This window comes from Notechis scutatus, chromosome 1 (genome assembly GCF_049901735.1).
Source record: "Notechis scutatus isolate UNSWTSFEM ecotype Mainland chromosome 1, rNotScu1.2, whole genome shotgun sequence".
Lineage (NCBI taxonomy): Eukaryota > Metazoa > Chordata > Lepidosauria > Squamata > Elapidae > Notechis > Notechis scutatus.
In genome coordinates, this window is record NC_142009.1 from 256847904 (window position 1) to 256869174 (window position 21271).

A 21271-nucleotide genomic window follows, 5' to 3' on the forward strand; every position below is an offset into this window, starting at 1 on the left:
ATGAACTTTAGAGAAATATTTGACAACCAGTGTAGATTTTTCAGGTATTATCATCTTGTTTTTCTTGTACCATCTAGCAGGTTGGTTGTCCCATTTTGTGCCAAGGGCAACAGTCTAGATCAGGGCTGTCAAACTCCTGGCACACGGGCTGGATGCATCACACGCTTGCCATGTCCACGCCCAGTTTAGCAAAGGGGAAAAAATCTAGATATGTCAGTTTGACGCCCCTGTTCTAGATATTGAGATCAAAAATCCTAAAGGGCATTGAAATAGGCAGATTTGTTGTATCTATTTATAATCAATATACTGAATATGCTATAGTCTTGATGCTTATTCAGAACATTTGGAGGCAGTAATCAACATTACAGGATGAACAATTAGATACATATTCTTTCCTAGTAAAATAATTAAAGAAACTGGATTTCCCAAAAATGGGAGAAAAAAGCCCCAAAGCCTTTCAAGAATTCAATATTTTATTCTGAAAGAAAGGGGATATTATTCTCACGTACCAAAAAAAAAAAAAAAGTTAACCAATGCAGTTGAAACAAATCACTAGGTCTGCACAGCTGACTGCCACATTGACATAAAACATACTTTACAGGGGAATGTTATTTCTTCTACAAAGTTGCTGACTTTGTGGCTTACACTTGACTTCTTATATTCCAACTTTCCAGGCCTGTTCCTGGATTATCAACAACATCCCTCATCAAGTACTGACAAAATGATTTGACTCCAGCTGCTTTAAACCAATTATGGTGCAATATATAGCAAGTGTTACATAAGAGTATTTCCAAACAGAACATCAGGGGTGGGATTCTACTGGTTCGGACTGGTTCTATAGAACCGGTTGTTATGATTCTGTGCAGTTCGGAGAATCGGCAAATAGCGCCCTCTCCACCCCCCCTCACCTCCCCGTCAGTCCTTATCACGCATGTGCGACATAGCACACATGCCCGACAACGCTGACTGTGTTCTCCCCTGCCCAGTCACTCCTTAAGGTATTTCTCCCCCCCCCTCCTAATGATCAGTTGTGCTGGGATCCCCCTCGCTATCTTACTGCTTCACCCAGGCTTCCCTAAGGCCCCGGAGGCAAAAAGGGGTGCGTGCGTGGGGGGGTGTTGCACCCTCCTAGCCTCCGTTTTTTGCCTTCCTCGGTCCAGGGACGCCTTCTGGGAGCAAAAACGCCCCCCCAGGAGGCTTCCCTGAGGCCCAGAAGGAAAAAAAATGGGGGCCCCTGCAAAAAAAGGCACGCCCACCCAGTCACATGGCCACACCCACCTAGCCATCCCCACAGAACCGGTTGTTGAAAAATTTGAATCCCACCCCTGCAGAACATACATGTTAATTTGCAAATGTTGATGCCAGGATTAGCATTTAAATCCAATAGAAAAGAAATAGAAATAGAACAGACAATCAAATACATAATATAAAATCAAATATAGACTATAGAATAGAACAGAATAGAATATTTATTGGCCAAGTATGGTTGGACACGCAAGGAATATGTCTCTGGTGGATATTAACTCCTATTACTATTACTAATATTATTACTACATCACTCCTACTGCTATTTTTACTCCAATGGAGTATTAACAGGCTGATCCATATTATAAACCTTGTAATCATTATAGAAAATGTCTCAACTGTGCCCGCATTGTCCCAGCCAAGGTCAGAAATGACCATGATCCTGTTATACCTTCACAGTTTCTAGAAGGCCTGGTTCTTTCTTCCCAGACATTGGGTCAGAATGCAGTATGAAACTGCCTAGGTGTGTGCTTGGAGTGCACTATCCCAGGTTGTTTTGTAGTATGACATTTCTGATCCTATGCAGGGATCCTTGGTGCTCTTTGAGCTTGGTTTTCTTGCATACATTTCATTATCCAAACTCAGAGAGCACCATGGACCCCTCATTTCAGCCCCAAGCTACAGTATAAATATTCTCCTTTATTTATTAATCCTATGCGAACTGTGCAAAACACTTAGGTGAATGGCATTAAAAATGGAAGGAAGAAACAATTAAACAAGTAGGGTAACGGCAAGCCTAACAAAAAAGCTATAGCTAACTGCTGAACTGCAAAAAATCTGGATGATCATTAAATGGCAGCAGAGATACAGGTATACCAGGGGTGTCAAACTTGCATCATCATGGCGGCATCACGTGATGTATCACTTTCCCCCCCTTTGCTAAACCGGGCATGGGCATGGCCAGCACATGATGTATCCAGCCCACGGGCTGGGAGTTTGACACCCCTGAGGTATACAATTATGCCATTTAATGTCAGTGCAGAATTTTTCCAAATTTTAGAGAGAGAGTTCATTTGTTTGACTATTTGCAGGAAACAAATCTTGAACTACATCAGTTTTAGTTTGGTCTGGTGGTTAAGGCATCAAGCTAAGAAAGCAGGAGGCTGTGAGTTAAAATTCTGCCTTAGCCATGAAAGCCATGGTGACTTTCAGCCAGCCATTCTCTCTCAACCCAACCCACTTTACAGGGTTGTTGTTCTGTGGAAAATAGGAGGGGGAAAGTGTGTTGGATATGTTGGCCACCTTGAGTTATTTGTAAAAATAATAAAGGTGAGATACAAATAAATGAAATGTGTGTGTGTGTGTGTGTGTGTTAAATCCTTCATCATTCTGTAGACAGGTAATTCTTACAGTGAAAAAAAAAGAAACAAATGCATATTTGCAAGGTTGCCTTTTTAAGGCACTCTGAAGTGCATGTTCTAATATTACAGTTATCTAGATCTGTTGTTTGACCAACTCATTTTTAAATGGCTAATGATTTTAAAAATGCCAAGGAAAGCAAAAGTTGGGGCAGTGTTTTTATTTACTCTATCTTAACAGTATAGCCCAATAATGTTTCACTGTAATCTCACTTTTTAAAAACTGCTCATAGAAAAGATCCAGTTCAATGGAAGGTATTTTCCTTAGTCTTCTAAAAAGAGAGGAAAGGGTTTTGACATATTCTGAACGTGTCACTTCACTGATAAGCTGGATTCAGTCCTTAAGCCTTGCAATTTATAAAAATAAGGGAAAAGGAAAAGCAAGGAAAAAGTAAAACTCCTTTAATTCTGGGTTAATCTATCATTTTTTTTTACCCGATTGAATTATTTCTCAACATAGGTGATACAAAACTGCTGATCAGACATAGCAGGACAGTGCACTCTAGCACTGGTATGGATTTGTCATCTGTGTCCTTCTCGATTCACTGCCTCCAAATCATTTGTCAGTAGTAACAGCTCACACTGAGAACAAAGTAAGATGGGGAAATCTTTGATCCCTCAGCAATGTGGTAAAAAGGTAAAGAACTGCAAAACCGAAGCATTGTTGGAAGCAAACATCCTTTAAAGGTGGGAAAGCGACTACAATCAATCACTCTTTCATGTAATGCTTTTGCTTTGGAGAATTTTTTTTTTGCAAGCCACAGCTTAAATGTATTTTACAGAGAGGTCCTTTGTGCAACTTGAGGGAGGTGAGCAGGAGATATTGAAGTGACATAGTGCTGCTATGTTAATACAGTCATAATAAATTGTCAGCTGGCTATAGTACACCAGTATGCTGTTTTCAGTAAGAAAAGAAAAATATAGGAGGAAAGAAAAAAATACAACACAGAAGGTAGATTTCCTTTCTTGCTATTTTTCTTTAAAGTTGCTTAAAGTCAATGTGCAAGAAGAAATAATACAGTACTTTTTCTGAAAAAAATAAAAAGGCATAAAAGCAATTGCTTAAAATGGAAAGTATCCAGGATAGTACTTTTGAATTGTTTGCCAATGAGTTTCTGGGGGGAAATCAAAGGGTTGGTTGTTACCCATTAAGTCGCTCAGGGTTTGTATCTGAGGCAGTAGTCCTCCTACACTTTACTCCTACACTGTAAAAACATATGGACTACTCTACTCGACCAGAGTAAAGCAATAGACGCAATTTACATAGACTTCTGCAAAGCCTTTGATTCAGTGGTACACGACAAATTACTGTTAAAACTAAACTCTTACGGCATTTCTGGATCCCTTCATAAGTGGATTACTGTGTTCCTGTCAAACAGGCAACAAATAGTAAAAATAGGGAGCACCCTATCAAACCCTATTCCATAGGGTTAATAGTGGAGTCCCCCAAGGCAGTGTTCTAGGACCCACACTCTTTATACACTACATAAATGACCTTTGTGATCACCTTATAAGGAAGTGCGTCCTCTTCATGGATGACGTAAAACCATTCAACACCACCGTCAATGCTACTGTCCTTCAAAGCGACCTTGATTATATGTCTGAATGGTCAAACAATTGGCAACTCCAAATCTCAACCAACAAATGCTCCGAACAGGCCACAACCTGGTAGTAGGCCACAGCCCGGGGACCCCTGATCTGCGGGATTATCTATGTCTAATTGTTTCTGCCTGCCCAGTACATTGGGTAGAGGTTCCCTCTGTCATGGAACTGAGGAAGCATGACTTCTCTATTGTTCTACCCACCTTCTGGAACAGAGATTCAAGCAGCACTTACTCTTCTAGGGTTCCAAACAGCCTTTAAGACCTGGCCCTGTTTTCAAACCTGGACTTAGTGTGTTTATGAAGCCCCTGTTGTGTTTTTATTGTGTTGGCTGTTTTTAGTCGAGGCTGTCCATTTTGCTTTATGTTTTTGAAATTGTTTTGTGCACTTGAATTTTGTAAATGTCCAGAGTCTACTGAAATGGACAGCCAATAAATACACAAAAAATAAACATATCGGGTACAATGCCACACAGGCATTTTTACTACACTTGAAACTAAAAGCATTACAGGATGGATAATATGTCTCCCTGCCCCTGCCTTTAAAAATCTACATTAGTGATCTAATATAGCACTTTCCTATTCAGCCACTGATCTTAATTTACTCCCTTACTGTTTTTGTTCTAAGGCAGACTGGGACTACAGTAGGCTTATGTTCTTAGTATTTGTAAGAATTTTAGTGTAAAGGCATCAGTTCAGCTTTTTAAAATATACATTTACTAAGAAGCTTATTAAGGTCAGAAGCATTAGCAGCTTCATTGTCTTAGCTTCACTTGGCAAGCAAATTGACCACGTTGCATTCCACTGAGGACACTGTGCTCCTCCAAAGCCTTAACTGATAAACAGTTTAAACTGCAAGGTGAAAGGTTCTTTTTTTTTTTTCCTGTACTCAGCCTAGCAATTCTAAGCACAAACACTTACCAATTACAGTGGAAGCTTTTAAATTGTATTTTACCCTAAACTGCCTTGTGTTTTATGGTTGGGAGGTATACAAATTGGTGTAATAAATAATAAATAAGATACACAATTTAGGCATAGACAAATGCACAACTTAACACTATTGACAGTGAACAGCTTAGAGTGGCAGGTAACATTTCCTTAAAGTAAGGGTTCAATGGCTCATATTGCAAATATCTCTTCTAAGACAGGCAATTCAGTGAAATTTTCAACGCAGAAATGTCTGCTCTGAAGATGATTTGAGACTCATATTATATATCCTATTGATCGATATGATTAAATTGCTACCGTGAACTGAAATTCAGATAGCCATTTAAAATGTCTTTTATGCCACTCAATTTTAAATAAAATCTGAATAGTCCAGAGTAGCACAGCTTTAACTTCTCAATTAAAATCAGACTATCTGCTTTCTAGAAAGATTGAAATATAAATCATCTTTGCCTCCTGGAAAGCATTTAGCATAATAAAGAAAGTAGGACAATTGTTCCATAGCAGTTGGCAAAAGTTCACCCATTACAGATACCTAAATCCCTGCTAAATGAACTGTGCAGTTACGCTATTGGCACTAAAATGTGCAAGGGAAGTTGATAAATATCTTATTCAAATCATATAGATTTGGCAGTTAATTAATTTTAAGAACTCCATCCTCAAAGGAATGCCATTCTTGCAGAAACTATACCATATTTGCTATTTCAAAATCATCAGTAAGTTCTCACTCTGAAGGACCTGTGTTGACATCTTGGGGTCAGGGGAAGAAATTTCATATGAAGGAAAAGAAAAAAGAAAAGCCCAGTCCCTACATATGTTCAATCAAGCTATCACATATACTACAAAAGTACATAGTTCCATGGAATATGACAGTTTTCACTATATCAAAACATACTCATTGTAAACCTTCTATCTACCCTGTTTCTCCAACAATATGGCCTCCCCCAATAGGAAGTCCCAGCATGTTTTATAGGCATGAAATGAAATTAAGCCCCACCCCCCAAATTAAGGCCTATATTAAAACATGCGAAATGGGGGGTGGTGGTGGTGGGGCTTGCCGTTAGGAAGTACTTTTGTTGCACACCCGGATATGGTGCTGCCTGCGTTGACCTCGATACAAAGTGCCCCACCAACGCCAAGGTCAACATCCAAGCTGTTGCCGCCCGCCCGAAGATGCAAGGGGGGGGGGGAAATTAAGTCACCCCCGAAAAGACAGCCTAGCCATTTTTTCAGGGCTCAAAAAAAAATAAGACCCAGCCTTATTATATGAGAAACACGGTAGTGCAATGGTTATTGGACTTACAGCCTAACTCTTTAAAAAGTTCACTCTAGAAATATAAAATATTTTGAATTCGCAGGTTCTGAAGCTTACTACTTTATACAATGCAAGAATATATCATATGGACATTGAAATAGGGAAGTTCATTTGATCTTTGAACCCTACCAGCTAGATGATTTATACATAAAAATATAAGTAACTAGGAATAAGGCTTCGATTAACTTTCTAAACCAGAAAGAACATGAATTACATATGTTTAAAAACAAAACCATTCTATTTGAAATCCTGTCAAATTATCTGAACAATCAACAAAAATACTATTAATGTTATTTTCTATTCAGAATGAGAAACAAGCACAGATAATAAAGTTCTTTCATTTATTTTCAATTAATAACTCCCCAATTATATTCTAGCCATATCTGCACAGCCATGACCCTATGTCTTTCAGGAAAGCCTTAAAAGTATGGCTTTTCCAGTGGTCCCTGGGACAAAACAATTTGTGACTCCACATCATATATCCATCATTACTGGATATATTAATCCTTGGACATTTAGGTTCCCCCATGAGTAGATTAATATCCTTGTGCTATTTAAATAATTGGAGTTGCATAGCTTATACATTCAAATAAATAAATAAAAATATTATTTGGATCTTAGTCTCATTTTAATACATTATGAAGCATCTAGAGCAGTGGTGGTGCAGTGGTTAGAATGCAGTACTGCAGGTTAATTCATTGCCCACTTCAGGAATTCAATTCTGAGCAGCTCATAGGTTGACTCAGCATTTCATCCTTCCAAGGTTGATAAAATGAGGACCCAGAATGTTGAGGGTGATATGCGGACTCTGTAAACAGCTTAGAAAGGGCTGTAAAGCACTGTGAAGCGGTATACAAGTGCTATTGCTTTGCTATCTATGATAAGCTATCTGATTGCTTATTGTACCCTATGACTATTATTAAGTGTTGTACCTTATGATTCTTGACTCTTGATGAACGTATCTTTTTATGTACACCGAGAGCATATGCACCAAGACAAATTCCCTGTGCGCCCAATCACACTTGGCCAATAAAGAATTCTATCCTATTCAGCTACAGTCACCTCAGCTTATAACTTGATTAAAGAACTACATAAGTACCTTACCTTAATCTAAATACGGTAGTGTGCTTCTGCATTTAGACTCGGATGTAGGAAATGACCCGGATAACCCGGATGTAGGAAATGACCCAGGAGGGTCAAATGGACTGTCAGCTTGGAGTCACTTTGCCCCCATAAGAGATCTAAGTCCAGCTCTCCTTGAAGTCTATTGACTCTTATCTGGTGCCAATTTGCCTTGACTGTTAGTAGATTAGATTCTTGTGTATAGGCTACATGGAATAAACTTGTAGTGCTTTTGAACTCTATCCTGACTCTTGATTTCCTGCGCCTGACATTAGCCATTCAACTTATTCTGCTCATATAGACTGAATAAATGAAACAAATTTAAAAGAGAAGATCTGATAGTCATCATGGCTTCTTTGGATATAGGGGCAAAAATATTCTCCTTTCCTCAAAAAAGATAAAATCACTATATTTCTTTGCTTAAAAATCCATAGTATTGGTAGAATGATACAGCAAGATTCATGCAACTGCAGTCCCTTAAGATATGCTATGACATTTCTTCACAACTATCAATTCTTTCTTTTCTATATTTTATTTTATTTTCACTGCTTAGGAAGCACAGCAGGTACAAAAAGGTTGCAGATGTCAACTGACACTACTTTGTAATGCCAGATATGGCTCTGTATTTGCCTAATAAGGATTTAGATAAAACAGAAGTTCCCAACCTTTCATATATTTTTTTTATGACTACAATTTTTATCTTCAAAGGGTAAGAAGAACCATCACATCACTCTGGGGACCGTCTGCAAGCACATTGAATATGTCATTTCCTCCCCCCCCCCCTTACCATGAAAGAGAAACTTACTTAACTTTATTACAACTGAAGTAGAAATAAGAAAAACAGTTGAAATAAATTGCTTGTAGACTGTGAATTATTTCACCCCAAAAAACAAGAAACAGAAATAATAACTGTAAAAAAAATATGACTTGATTTACTGAAACTCAACTTGTGACGTTTTCTTCTGAAGCAGGGTTAAATATCAGTTTTCAATCTTTTAATAATAATTTTAAAAGAGAAAAATATTAGAAACATTTTTCAGCAAAACAACATACACACCAATATAGTTCAATATTAAATAAACTTGGAAATTATTTTGGCAAAATGCAACGAATGTAATACCGATTTGGCTCTCTAATACTATATACTGGGCCAACACTTTCATGGTGCTTTAAATACTGCAGTTTGTCTCAAAAATAGCCTATATTTTCCCTTGGTTAAGCACTATTTTTAATTAAGTCATCCAGCTGTGCACGCAGTTAGTAAGTGGTTCAGCAAACACTGAAAACTCAACACTTCCTATTCTTTTTCAAAGAGCCAAAATTAGATGTTCCTCAGTCTAAACTCTGTAAATGAGAAGGAGGAGTAAAAAATGCACTGGGGATAAATTTTGAGGCCATACATGCACAGAATGAATAGGCCAGAATTCTAGCAGCAATTAGTCTACTGTAAATTATTTTTAAATTAAATTTATAAACCACCACATCTTAACAATTCTTGATGTTTTACAAAATTAAAACATACTTACATCAGAATCTAAACTACAAATAATTCACCTCCAAAGATCCCTGGAACAATTATATTTGGATCTGGAAGGATATTGCAGATAGAATCGGTTTCACCTCCAGAAGGAGTGAATTCCAAAGAATCACCACTATCACTGAAAACTATTGCTTCCTGGCCTTAGCCCCACTCATTTCTTATGACAAGCATTCCAAACATGCAACCATGGCCCCCCGATGGTAGTTCTGAAGACACCTAGGTGCTAAGTCATAAAGAGTTTATAGGTTAAAACCAGCAATTGAATTGGACCAAGAAACCTAGTGAAAACCAATGCTGGGCCTGCAATATTTATATTCTACAAACCTGACAAAATCTGCCAGATAGCACACTAAGTCCAGGTCACTGCAATTTGAAGCAAATGCAGTTTTTGAATAGTCTTCAAAGAAAGTCCCACTGCATTGCAGCAGCCCGAATGAGTAGTGATGGGGACATGAATCACTGCAGCAAGGTCATTCTACAAGTGTGGCTTAAACTGAAGCTGGGCAAAAATCCTTCTGGTCATTCCCTCATCTGCCCATTTGAGCAACAGTCATAAGTTTAGAATTGAAGAACTTCTTGGATGAAAAGCAAAATGTTTTCAAACACAAAATCAAGAATGTCCAGTTGCCTTTTAGAAAAAGCATTTTTGGGGGAACCTGGATGATTGAGAATCTCCATAAATAGGAGTTTAGAAGAATTTCTTCTCACAGATCTATTTCTTCAGAAGTAGTGCTTCCACCACAGAAAGTACCATCAGAAAGGTAGAAAATCATAATGATTATTTTGAATACCATAACATTATATTTGATTTGTCAGTGTACATAAGCACACAATTCCAGATTTAAAATAAAACAGAATATAGGTATGATTTCTCCTGCCTCACTCAGGAAGTTGTGAGTGCTCCAACACTGGAGGTTCTTAAGAAGAAGTTGGACAACTATTTGAAATGTTACAGGGTTTCCTGCTTGAGCAGGTGATTGGACTAGAAAGCCTCCAAGATCCCTTCCAACTCTTGTTATTCTGTGGCTCTTTTAAACGTACTTCTCTTAAACAGATACTCCCCTTAAACAGATGCAACTCTGATTTTTTACAACTTGGTAGCCCACTGCCTCACTGAAACCTGGATAAATGATTGGATTAATGTTAGCAGCTTGCATATTCCAGGATTTAAGATATAGAGGGCAGATAGAATTGCAGGGACATCCAGTAAAAAGAAGGGAGGGGGGTCTCTGCTTTTATATTAACAATGGAGGTTTAAAAATGTCACTACACTAAAGAACAACAAAGAATGTTCTTCCTGTGACAACTCAAAAAGCTCAGACTGCCCAAGGAACTGCTGGTACAGTTCTACAGAGAAATTATTGAGTCTATCATTTGTACCCCTATAATTGTCTGGTTTGGCACAGGAACCAAACAAGATAGACAGATTTCAATGGATAGTTAGGCGTGCAGAAAAAGTAATTGCAACCAGCTTGCCTTGTATTAAGGACCATATATTGCACAAGCCAGAAAGAAGGCTATGAAAATATCTACAGATCCCTCACATCCTGGACATATCAACTTCTTCCCTCAAGACAACATTACAGAGCCATGGTGGCACAGTGGTTAGAATGCAGTATTGCAGGCTATTTCTGGTGACTGCCGGCTGCCTGCGATTTGGCAGTTCAAATCTTACCAGGCTCAAGGTTGACTCAGCTTTCCATCCTTCCGAGGTCGGTAAAATGAAGAGCCAGATAGTTGGGGGAAATATGCTGACTCTGTAAACCGCTTAGAGAGGGATGTAAATTAGTGTGAAATGGTATGTAAGTCTAAGTGCTATTGCTATAGGACATTGCACGCCAAAACAACTGGAAACAAAGACAGTTCCCCCCCACATGCCATCACTCTGTTAAACAACTAATTCCCACAACACTGTCTTATGCCCTGGGATATCAAACCATGTGTTAGGGCTGTATTACCATTTTCCTTCTCCTATGTCCTATCCATCTTTCCTATTACCTATTCCTTTCGCCTCTTATTACTATCACTTTGTTGTTTATACTTATGATTTATGCCAATTGTTTTTATTTAGTATCTTAGGACTATTACTGAGGGTGGTATCTTATGATTCATGATGGTTGTATTATGATTATGATCATGATGATTTATCATTTGTTGATTGTTGATTGAATGTACATTGAGAGCTTATGCACCAGAGACAAATTCCTTGTGTGTCCAAACACACTTGACCAATAAAGAATTATATTCTATTTTTGAAACTCCACATGAAAACTGGGTTTTACTTAAAGGTAAAACATAACATAAAAACCAGCTGTGATAAACTATTTCTATACTAGACGCCAGGACCTCTGTTTTAAAGTAGTTCCCCACTGCTTTCTTAAAACCTCATATCCAGATTAGATTGTTAGTTCTCCTCTTCCTGTAACATTTTTACATACAGCAAAACTTGTGGCCACCATAAAGAATAACACTGCGTAGTATTCAAATCTTTCTGTCCATCAACAAGCCATGTATCAATAGGATAGATCTGCCTTCTCTCAAGTACCATGCTCAATCTGTCCCTGAAATTGGAGGTGGGGTGAAGGGTGTTATAGATGATGAAAATAAAAGCTCTGCTATGACAGCAAAAAAAATTTATATTTATATCTATATCTATATCTATATCTATATCTATCTATCTATCTATCTATCTATCTATCTATCTATCTATCTATCTATCTATCTATCTATCTAGGAGAGACATGTGTGTATGTGTGTGTGTGTGTGTACACATATACACACACACACATACTTTCTACTTTTTACTACAATATTACCAAATTCTTGGTTAATTACAATTCTTCAAGGACTGAATATGAATTATTTTTAAACAGACAAAGCATTTCATTTAAGATCCAATTATCCTGTTATTGTTTTTGCATTATCCATACTATGAAATTATTATCTTGGAGCTACTCTTAATGGAAAAATCATTCATTTCAGAAAATAAAGTTCTTGGTCATGCATAGCAGAATCTAGTTTTCTCCATAGCTGAACTGTTTGTTTAATCAGACTAACCTGAGCCTCCTTTGGCCAGATATTTGTCCCTTGCATAAATGACTGAATCCAGCATAGACTCAAAGAGGAGGAAATAGCCCTGCAAATTGAGAAAAAAGAAAATAAACAAATAAGAGATAGGGTGAAATTATATACCAGTTTTAACAAGCTCTACAGTAGCATTTATAAACTTTGTCTTTGGAAATAAATATTCTAAAGAATAATTCAGGAACTCTTTTATTCTCTACTATTAGTACTGCCATTTACACCATGGTATAGCAATTCCTTTCATTAAGGATTTCACAATTCTTGTATTATATCCTAGATGAAGAGGCCACAGCTTTAACTGTAATTGTTTGTTAGTATCAATATGTGCAAAATGTGTATGATGAAATCTCTGAAGAGCATCTCTCTTTCTGTATATAAAGGGGCATAATAAAATCATAAAATCTCTCAAATCCAGCATGGGCGAAGGTCAACCACAAACGTCATACAAGCCAAAAAGACAATTCACACAGTTCCTGCCACAAAACCACCAGAGACAGGAATGCTTAGGCTCAGAGGTGGCAGTAATTAAATGTCCCGTGTCCCCCCCGCCTTAAAGGTATGGTTAATAGAGAAGAGTGCAGGCCCCTTACCACGAAAAGGCTCCTACTGGAAATTATACAGAAGCTCAAGAGATTTTGCTGGTTTTGAGATATGCATATAAAATGTAAAGAATAAGCCCAAGACCAGAGACTGACTATGGGATAAAAAGAATAGCTTTGTATTAAGAAGCATGGCTTCCTCATAGGCCATGTACATGCTCTAGTTCCCAGCCCATCTCTACTTCTTCAACATGGCTGCAAAAGAAGAAACTGTAAATTTGGCTTTTCTTTTAGAACAACAGCAATTTAGCATGCTGTCTAAAACTTAAGTTAATCTATGTATAAAATGAAATAGATTTACAAACTATACTTGAACTACAAATCAAAGTTTAAGTTTAATCATAGTCTGCCTGGATTAAATTGGGTTAATGTACAAAGGAAATTAAAGTTTCTAAATTCCTCCTTAGCAATGCACTGGAAAGCAAAGGGGGGTGGGGGCTAGGACTGGGCTTCTCTTAAAAGGCTGAACACCAAGTCATAATTCTATGTAACAGCCAGTTATTATATTCTCAGAGTTCAAACCAATTGTGCATAGCTTGGAAAGGTAGGTCTGAATCTCAACCTATGCAAAAGGGTAGGAAATCTATTCTCTCTCTCTCTCTATATATATAAAAGAAGAACAGAGCGGTGAAAAATCGGCAATTTTTCCATTGATAAGAAAGCTCAACTTTATTTAGGACTGAGGGTTAAATGAGCAAGCTTAAGATAGCAATTTTATTTTGGAGAAAATAGCAGCCAGAACAGCTTGATCCAGAAAATGCTTCTGATGGAAAGCTCTCATCAGTTTCCTACTGAACAGCTCTCTATCTCTCTAGCTGCTGTTTGCACAAACAACAACCCTAGGGAAAAATGGCAAGCAGGTTTTTTATAGCAGGACATATGTATATTTGCATCCAACAGTACCTTTGTATCTCTATGGAGCATTTCTCTCTGCACAAGGGGACCCAAGATGTCTGCTGTTCTTCCTTCTGCACTGCACTCCCTCCCCCCTCACATGTACGTGAATTCTGCTCTGAAAATCAAGGAATCCTCCACAAAAATGTGTCACATAGCATGGAAAGGTATAATGAAAATTGGGTATTACACCCCTGGGAAGGACAAATGTTGTCTGCTAGGACAAAGCCATCACTGGAAGCAACCAATTATTGCACTAATATATAATTACCTTTCTCAGTCATGCTAAAAAAGCAGACCAATAAACTAACTGGTGTTTCTTAAGATCTCACGGTTCTCTTCTGATATTTCCTAGGCTGATACTGCAGTTTTTACCTCAACCATCCAAGTTGTCTTACACAATATCACGTCCTGTAAGCTGCTAAGGGGTTGTCTGTCATATTGAGTCATTCATCATCAGTCTCAAAATGTTTTGCTCTATGTGTGGTGCTAATTCTCTGCTGTAATTTAGAATGTAATTTCACAGGCTGCTGCCTCACCTGTAGGGGTGCCATCTGGAAAGCGAATTATACCTGACATTTTTGGTCTATGATGCTTGGAGACTATCCTGCTTCTACGTGGACAAGGTGCAAATTTAAAAAATAATTTAAAAATAGTTGATTAATTCAAAATTAATTAAAGCAAAGTATTCTGTACTGCACAGATTTGTGAGCAGAATGCTAATGGCTGAAAATAGCAACCAAATGAAAATATACAAATGACTTGCTTTTTCTTAGAGGAACAAAAAATGATATTTCATTATTGCATATTATAGAAGTGTTTTGATTATTAAAAGTATTTGTTAGTGCTTATAGCAAATAGAATAAGGACGTAAGGGCTTTGTTGAGGTATACTTGCATAGCTGGATGACAGAAGCATATCTGTACATCAAGATTTAGAGAAACTATAGAAATAAACAATTAAAATAAGATATTGGCTGTTGAACAAAAATGCTCCTGCATTCGATTTTGTTTCTAGATAGCAAGTTTGCAATTTCAAGTTAGCTTCAAATAAAATTGCTGTATGGATATGCAACAGCACTTAAATGGTGTTTTTTTTTAAGGCTTTAGGGCAAAACTGAATTTCTCCCCCAAAAAATAAATAAATAAAATAAAAGCCTTCCAAAAAACCTTATTATTCCAAGCTAGCTGATTCAAACCTTGGAAAAAGCTCTAGGCTTAGTTCAACTTATTTAAAATTATCTTTCATTCTGCTTTCAAAACATTTTTGGTATTATTATTGCATTTCATACTGTCTTATAGCTTTTGATGCTATGCTACTGCTAATATCTAAGATAAGATTGGTAAGGTAAGGTAACCTTTACTGTCATTTTAAGCCATGAAAAAACTATTTTAAAACATTCTAAGACTATTAACTTTAGTTCTACGAACATTCATTTCCTGTCTATTTTCTAGCTTTACCGCACACATGGGTTCCAATATCATTTTTTCAGGGGTTCTACTGATCCCAAGAAATGTCTTCCATGTCTTTCCACATAACATTAGTTCTTCAAATTCCTGCATACTGTCTATCAGGACTGGGCAAACATCAGTCCTGGACTACATCTGTCAACCTCCCTTCATTTGCAGTTTTTTTTCCCTCCAGAAATTTATCACCTACACTTGATAAAAGAAATGGCAAATGTGACCAGTTACTGCTGTTCATATATTTATTAGCTATAATGCTTCAAAGTCAGGGGTACGGACAAATCACTGTTGTAGATTCTTCGCCCAACATTTCACTGAGGAACCACAGGGACACTGGAAACAGAACTACTATGCACTATCACTACCTACTGATAAGACCAAGATTGGATGAAAGCAGAAGGTAGCTATAAAAAAAACTTTTTCAAAGCCACTTTTTCAAGCCAAACCTAGTACAGCTCGTGGTCCACTGACACTTCTACATCATTCTGATAATTGGTTAGTGAACAGCTAAATCACACAGATAGTTTCTCGGTAACAGCTAGGCCATTTAGAGAGGGCTCTAAAGCACTGTGAAGCAGTCTATAAGTCTAAGTGCTACTGCTTTGCCAAATGCTCTGGATAAAAAGTAGCAGAGGATACTGCTGGTCAGCGCTTTGTCTCTTTGTGTGTTTATTTAGATCTATACATACATGTGCATGTACCTACACGTGTGCCCATGTGTGTCTATATATACACCTAGCATTGACTGCTAGGAAGTGATCCTTATACTTTAGAAGAAAAATTCTGCCCATGAATTTAACATGGCCTGTTCTTCGCACTAATTCCTTCTTGTAGCAACATCTAAATCATCAAGGTGATTTAGAAGAAAAATACGCTCAGGTACTTCTCCCAAGGGTATGTGCTGAGTGAATTGTCTCCCTTTACAAATAAAATGAATATTCGGAAAACCTAGCAGCAGCATGCTGCACAGCTGATTTCATTTCACAGCTTAATATTTGTAAAATTACTCTAATTAGTGTTAAACGTAATTTCCTCTTAAAATTCTATACCTCACAGGAACAGAAGTACAATTCTGTCTGGATTGAAGTCTGCTCATATGATATATCAATATCAATATTGTCTTACTAGTTTTGTTCAGCCCTTTTTGCAGTGTCATTGTACCTTGGAGCAATCATTGAAGTATTCAGGTACTTTGAGGTTTTAAAGAAGAGACTGGTCTGGAACGGTATAGGGTCTCCTGTTTGAGCAGGGGGTTGGACTAAAACAGCGATCGCCAACCGGTGGGCCATGGCCCACTGGTGGGCTGTGAGAAAATTTTGGTGAGCCGCAGAGAAATCTCACCCCCAGAGCATCCCCCCAAAGCAATTAATCCAGGCTGTGCAGAAACACAAGCTTGTGCCATCCACATAGCCTGTGGGAACCCTCCCCACCCACTCACTCCTTAGCTGGCAAACTTGCCTGCTAAATTGCTATTTTTTCCAACCATCAGGTGTCCTGCTGTGCCAGGAAATTTAGATTAGCTAGGAAGCAGGAAATGGTTGGATTTCTTGCTTTCTAGTCTTTAGATCTTCGGCTCTGCTTTTAAGCACAACCGAACCTCCCTCAGGACTGCAGGTTCTATTATTCACTGCAGACTCACGACAAGCAAATTTGAGAGACTGAGCTAGCCGATGGCAGATAGATACATCACTGAATGATTCTGTGAGCAACTCCATCTGCCTGCCTGCTTTGCCTGATTTTAGGTAAAAGTTGCTCTTTTTCTTATAAAAAAATTCAATATTTACATACATGGTGTGCTGTGAGTTAATTTTGGAGTTTGCTCGCTAGCAAATTTTATGAGTTTGCTTGCAAGCCAATTTTATGTGACAGACTGAGCTAGCTGATGGCAGATAGATAGATCTCTGAATGAATCTGTGATTCTGTGAGCAACTCAATCTGCCTGCCTGCTTGGGGTAAAAGTTGCTCTTTTTTTATAAAAAAATTCAATATTTATATAAATATTTATAATACATACAAGCCATGCCCACCGAGTCACATGATCACCAAGCCACACCCACAAATTAGGCCACGCCCACAGAACCGGTTAGTGGTCCCTGGGATTTAAAATTATGAGTTGGTGGTCCCTGAGATCCAAAAGGTTGGCGACCCCTGGACTAAAAGATCTCCAAGGTTCCTTCCAATTCTGTCATTCTGGATTCTATCTGCATACATGTAAATTCACATATGTGCTTCATGCTTTCTTTTAAATGCTACATAATGGCTATGACAAATTATGGGAGAATATTAGTCTACAATATTTCAAATAGATGTTACTGTGTCATTACTGGTACAAATTATTTCCTGTCATTTTAGAACAAGAACACAATAGTTACAATAATTAAAAACATGACCATTTGCCATATAATATTTTGGCACATTTGAAATTATGGCTCCATTTTTAACAAAGCATATTTCTTTTCTTACCATCCACTCAGATATGATAACATCAACTTTTTCAACAGGTATATCAACTTCTTCAATTCTACCTTTGATCAAATAAATACTATCTTCAAGTCCATTGAGCCTGCAAGGCAAAGAGAAAGGCAAGGGCATGTCATATGTTTTCTAATTACATTTAACCTAAAAGCACTCCAACATTACTATTAATAAGTACTTATAATAACAGAGATGTTCCACAAATGTTTTTTGCACAGTCTGCACTCATGAATTGCAAATCATACATGCATAGGAATCCCCTGTTTAATTTTAGATGAGATACTACGGAACACAGTACTGAAGAACCAAGAATGTTTTGCTTATAAGACATTAAGAGAATGGATGTTTTGGACTGACCTATGGGAAACTACAAACAGATCCTCCCCTATCTGTTACTAACACAGATTAGCAGGATTTTGGGGGTTCAGTAGAAAAACAGCCACTTCATTTTCAAATATTTGCTTGGGATCATGTGCCTCTGGTTTTCTCCTAAGGAAAAAAGGTATTAACCAGCAATGGGAGAATACCTCCAAGGGAATTGTTGGCATTTCTTCCAGATAGCTGCAGTGTTTTTAGCCTTCTGCATCTCAAGGATGCTTTTCAATAGTTTAGGAAAGTAACTACTGCTTCCATTAAGCATTGTAACAGTATTAGAAAATTGTTGACTGAGATGTGGAATCATTTATTAATATAACACAGCTTATTCTTCTCCAAGACATAATACACATTTGATTTTATACATCCCATCCATTAGAAGCTACCCAAAATCAACATATGATTTTGCAATGCACTCTATGTTGCAAATCAATTGGTCTGCTGTTACAACTATGTTAAATGAATTACAGTTTAATTCAAGTTTTAATTATAAGATCAGAGACAAATATAAGTTTGCTTTGGTGACTGAGGGAAAACTTGGGAGAAAATATCTAGTAGTCAAATGTGCTTTAACCAAATACTCACAGTTTTTGAACCTAGTGAATATAAAGTGTTCTGCAAACTTTTTTAAATAAAAGAATTATATTCAGATACCTACTTTCACAAAATGATTTTTTAAACTGTTGATAAATGGAAGTTTTAACCAGTTCTTTCCATACATGACACAACTAAGTTATAGTAAAGTAACTGATGTTTCTGTGTTTGTGAAAACAATCATCCTAGTTAACTGCAGTATTTTAGCTGAAGTATGATGGTATAATACCAATTTCCTTTATGGATATCCTATTGTTTCATATTTTAAATGAAAATATGTGCAAGGAAACTCAAGATTAAATTACTCAAGATTAATAGCACTTACTTTCTGTGAAGCGCAACTTATCAATCTTTCTTTTCTATGCCATTGTCATGACAGCTAATACCAGACAGGACAGTATAATTATTCACACCACTGGGATTTATTTTTCTACCACAATGATTAGCTAAATTCTATCTCAAACATTTATTATACTACAATCACCTTACATCTGACGTGCAACAGAAGCCAGTAACCTCATTACAATTTTAGCATTTTAGTGGATAAACACCATAGAAAAGCAAACTATGGGTGAAAAGCTTCATGAACTCACTAATGCCATACCAAATATAAAACATTAGTCAAATTCAGATGCTTTGGCAATATTTACACTGAAAATAATTACTGGCATCCAATCAAGAGTAATGTTGTCTTTGAAATTAATACCTCATTTTCTCATTTAATTCTGGGCATCAGGTCTATCTTTGATACTTCCCAAACACCAATTGAAACAAAACAAGTGAAATCCAAATGGATTCCATCAATACTTGAAGAGGTTCTTACCAGCTGTTCCACTGAGCACCTAGTTGCTTGCAGAGGTGACCTGGCCATATGATGAAATTGCTCCTGAATGGTGCGTGTGTGTGTCTTTCTATAAACACGCACACACACATTACCTTGAGATGTGCCTTTTGTTTACTGAGAAACTTCAGGAGATGAAACAATATATCCTGACTGACACACTCGTGAAAGATGACAAGAAGCTAAGTTGGCCAAGCATGGAGAATCAAACTCAAATTCAAGCCTCCATTGTGGCAAAAAGACAGGAGAAGCACAACACTTTTTTTCTTCTCTCAATGTACTTACAGGCAATGACATTATTTAGGGTACTCCTTTGGGAAGAGGGTTTTGCATAGACTCCTATCTGGTTGACCAATGCAATGAATGGGCTGCTTTGTGTGGATAAAGCCACTCAGATTCATCTGTCTCAACTCTTCATACACAGAGTTCAATGTGGTGATTGGGACAGTGTTTTGTCATTTTAGCTGGGATTCATTATGGCTACTGGAGTGTAAAGAAGTGATAGGGTGCTCTCTAATATGTCCTCAGCCACTTACAGTTTGGATCCATGTTCCCCTCCCAGCTGTTTCAGAAACCAGAAGAGGGGGCAACAGTCAACTCCAGAAGATCAGTGCTTCATTTTTGGAGGACATATTATATCTGCAACTCTGTGCAGTTTGCCCTGCAGCTTAAGTTTCTTCCTAACATTTTCTTCCTCTCTTGGGCTCAATTAATATTTGCTCAATTACTATATTCCTTCTCCAAGGTTATCTAGTTCCCGCTTCTTCCTGAACTATGCCATTTTAAATAACTATTATCTTGTTTCTAACCTTCCTTTTCTTAGGAAGGTTACTGAGACTGGAGTCATTGTGAGAGCACTCTAGAGAGAGATTATTTAGACTTGTTTCAAAGTGGGACAGCACTAGTCCCTCTTGTGGTTGACCTCTGTTGGGACCTGGATTGTGGTAGCATACCCCTACTCTTTTAGAGCTCTCATCGGTCTTGATACAATTGATCATTATGTTCTTCTAGACTGCTTCTGGCTTTGCTTTTTGCTTTGGCAAAATGGGGGCACTATTTTACCATCTCTACCTCATAAGGCAGTTCTAATTTGTGCAGGTGGAGATGTCAGTCAAATATTCACTCCCTTTAAATTATTACAATGTACTATGCTGGTACCTCATGAATGAAGGTTAATATATGTGTTCCAAGATAATGTTGCAGGATCAAATCTGCCTCTGAAGATCATACTTACAACTAATCCAGAATGTAGTGACCCTGTTATCTTTCACCAAAAGTTATGTGCATTTTTACCAGCTTCCTATCCAATTTTCGGTGCAATTTAAACTCCTATTAACTCATTTAAACTCATTATAGCCTATAAACTCCTATCCTTCCATCACCAATATGTGAGTTGGCAATGAGTTAGCTGGAAGACTTTTTCATACCAGAATCAACATGTGCATCTTGAGAGAAACTGTTTGTGAACCTTCCATGTCATAAAGTATGAAGGGAGAGGACTTACGTTTTTCAGTAAAATTCCCTAGGGAAATTATACTGGCTACTACTCTTTAGATACTATGAAAATTTTAGAAACTGAAGTATTTGGGGGCCCTGTGTGAAATGATAGGATGCTTAATTTGATTTTGATTAATATATAATAATTATTAAAAATTGGTTTTGATAGTTGTTTTAGACTTTTCAAGAATGTATTTTAAATACCCATTTTGCTCTTATAACAGCTGAGAGTCTAGTGTGACAGTTTGAAAATTAATAAC

General features: G+C 37.4%; 1 protein-coding gene across 2 annotated transcripts in view; it reads right to left on the reverse strand.

Moving 5' to 3' along the window:
• Nucleotides 1–21271, reverse strand: part of PRMT3 (protein arginine methyltransferase 3) — a 74348-nt gene that overhangs the window by 30097 nt on the left and 22980 nt on the right. For both annotated transcript variants that reach the window (XM_087951107.1, XM_026664753.2), the window contains 2 exons: nucleotides 17693–17792; nucleotides 12244–12322 (listed from right to left, as the gene is read on the reverse strand). In XM_087951107.1, coding sequence (XP_087807233.1) covers nucleotides 12244–12322; nucleotides 17693–17792 — 179 coding nt within the window. The remainder of the gene's footprint in view (nucleotides 1–12243; nucleotides 12323–17692; nucleotides 17793–21271) is intronic.